The sequence below is a fragment of the Cariama cristata genome, unplaced genomic scaffold, assembly GCF_000690535.1.
Source record: "Cariama cristata isolate BGI_N322 unplaced genomic scaffold, ASM69053v1 scaffold7079, whole genome shotgun sequence".
Classification (NCBI taxonomy): domain Eukaryota; kingdom Metazoa; phylum Chordata; class Aves; order Cariamiformes; family Cariamidae; genus Cariama; species Cariama cristata.
This window is the reverse complement of record NW_009637340.1, coordinates 15145-15699: the sequence shown is the minus strand read 5'-3', so window position 1 is coordinate 15699 and position 555 is coordinate 15145. Positions and strand designations below refer to the sequence as shown.

Sequence of the window (555 nt, the reverse complement as noted above, 5' to 3'; positions counted from 1 at the left end):
TGCTTCAGGCAGGAGCCCAGCAAAGACCCTGAGCTGCCCTGGGGAGAAGGGCTGAACCTCCTTTTCTTTCTTCTCACCTTTTGTAAAGCTCTTTGCTCTTCAACACCGACCGTGTGCTCTGAGCCACCATTTCCAACGCTCCGTGCAGAGGGCTCCAGGCATCTCCCCGCACCCTTGCAGGGAGGCTTTGCAGCTCCCAGGGCAATTTGGGGACCCCAAAACCTCGGGGTGCACATACCTTACCTGCCCTAAATCTTTCTCCTCTCTCCTCTCCAGGAGCAAGGACTGAAGCTAAACAAGTCCAAAGAGCAGAGCCTGTGCTACTCAGAGGTACGTTTGGGGCAGGGGGGGAGCGCAAGGAGTGGGGGACCGGGGGGTGTTTCCCACCGCAAATGGCTCAGGAAGGATGTAGCAGACAAGCACCGTGCCGGGACCACTGGCTTCGCTGACTGGAGGGTGAAAATAGGTGTTTTCCCCAATTGGATGCTTTCCCCCCCCCCAAAAAATGGCCCTGATGAAACCCTGCTCTCCCCTCGTCCGCAGACCCCGCTGACC

General features: G+C 58.0%; 1 protein-coding gene across 1 annotated transcript in view; it reads left to right on the top strand.

Annotated features, from left to right (window-relative positions):
• Positions 1-555, top strand: part of GFRA2 (GDNF family receptor alpha 2) — a gene marked incomplete at both ends in the record, with an annotated part of 18276 nt that overhangs the window by 16409 nt on the left and 1312 nt on the right. Inside the window, one exon of the mRNA XM_009708286.1 lies at positions 277-330. Coding sequence (XP_009706588.1) covers positions 277-330 — 54 coding nt within the window. The remainder of the gene's footprint in view (positions 1-276; positions 331-555) is intronic.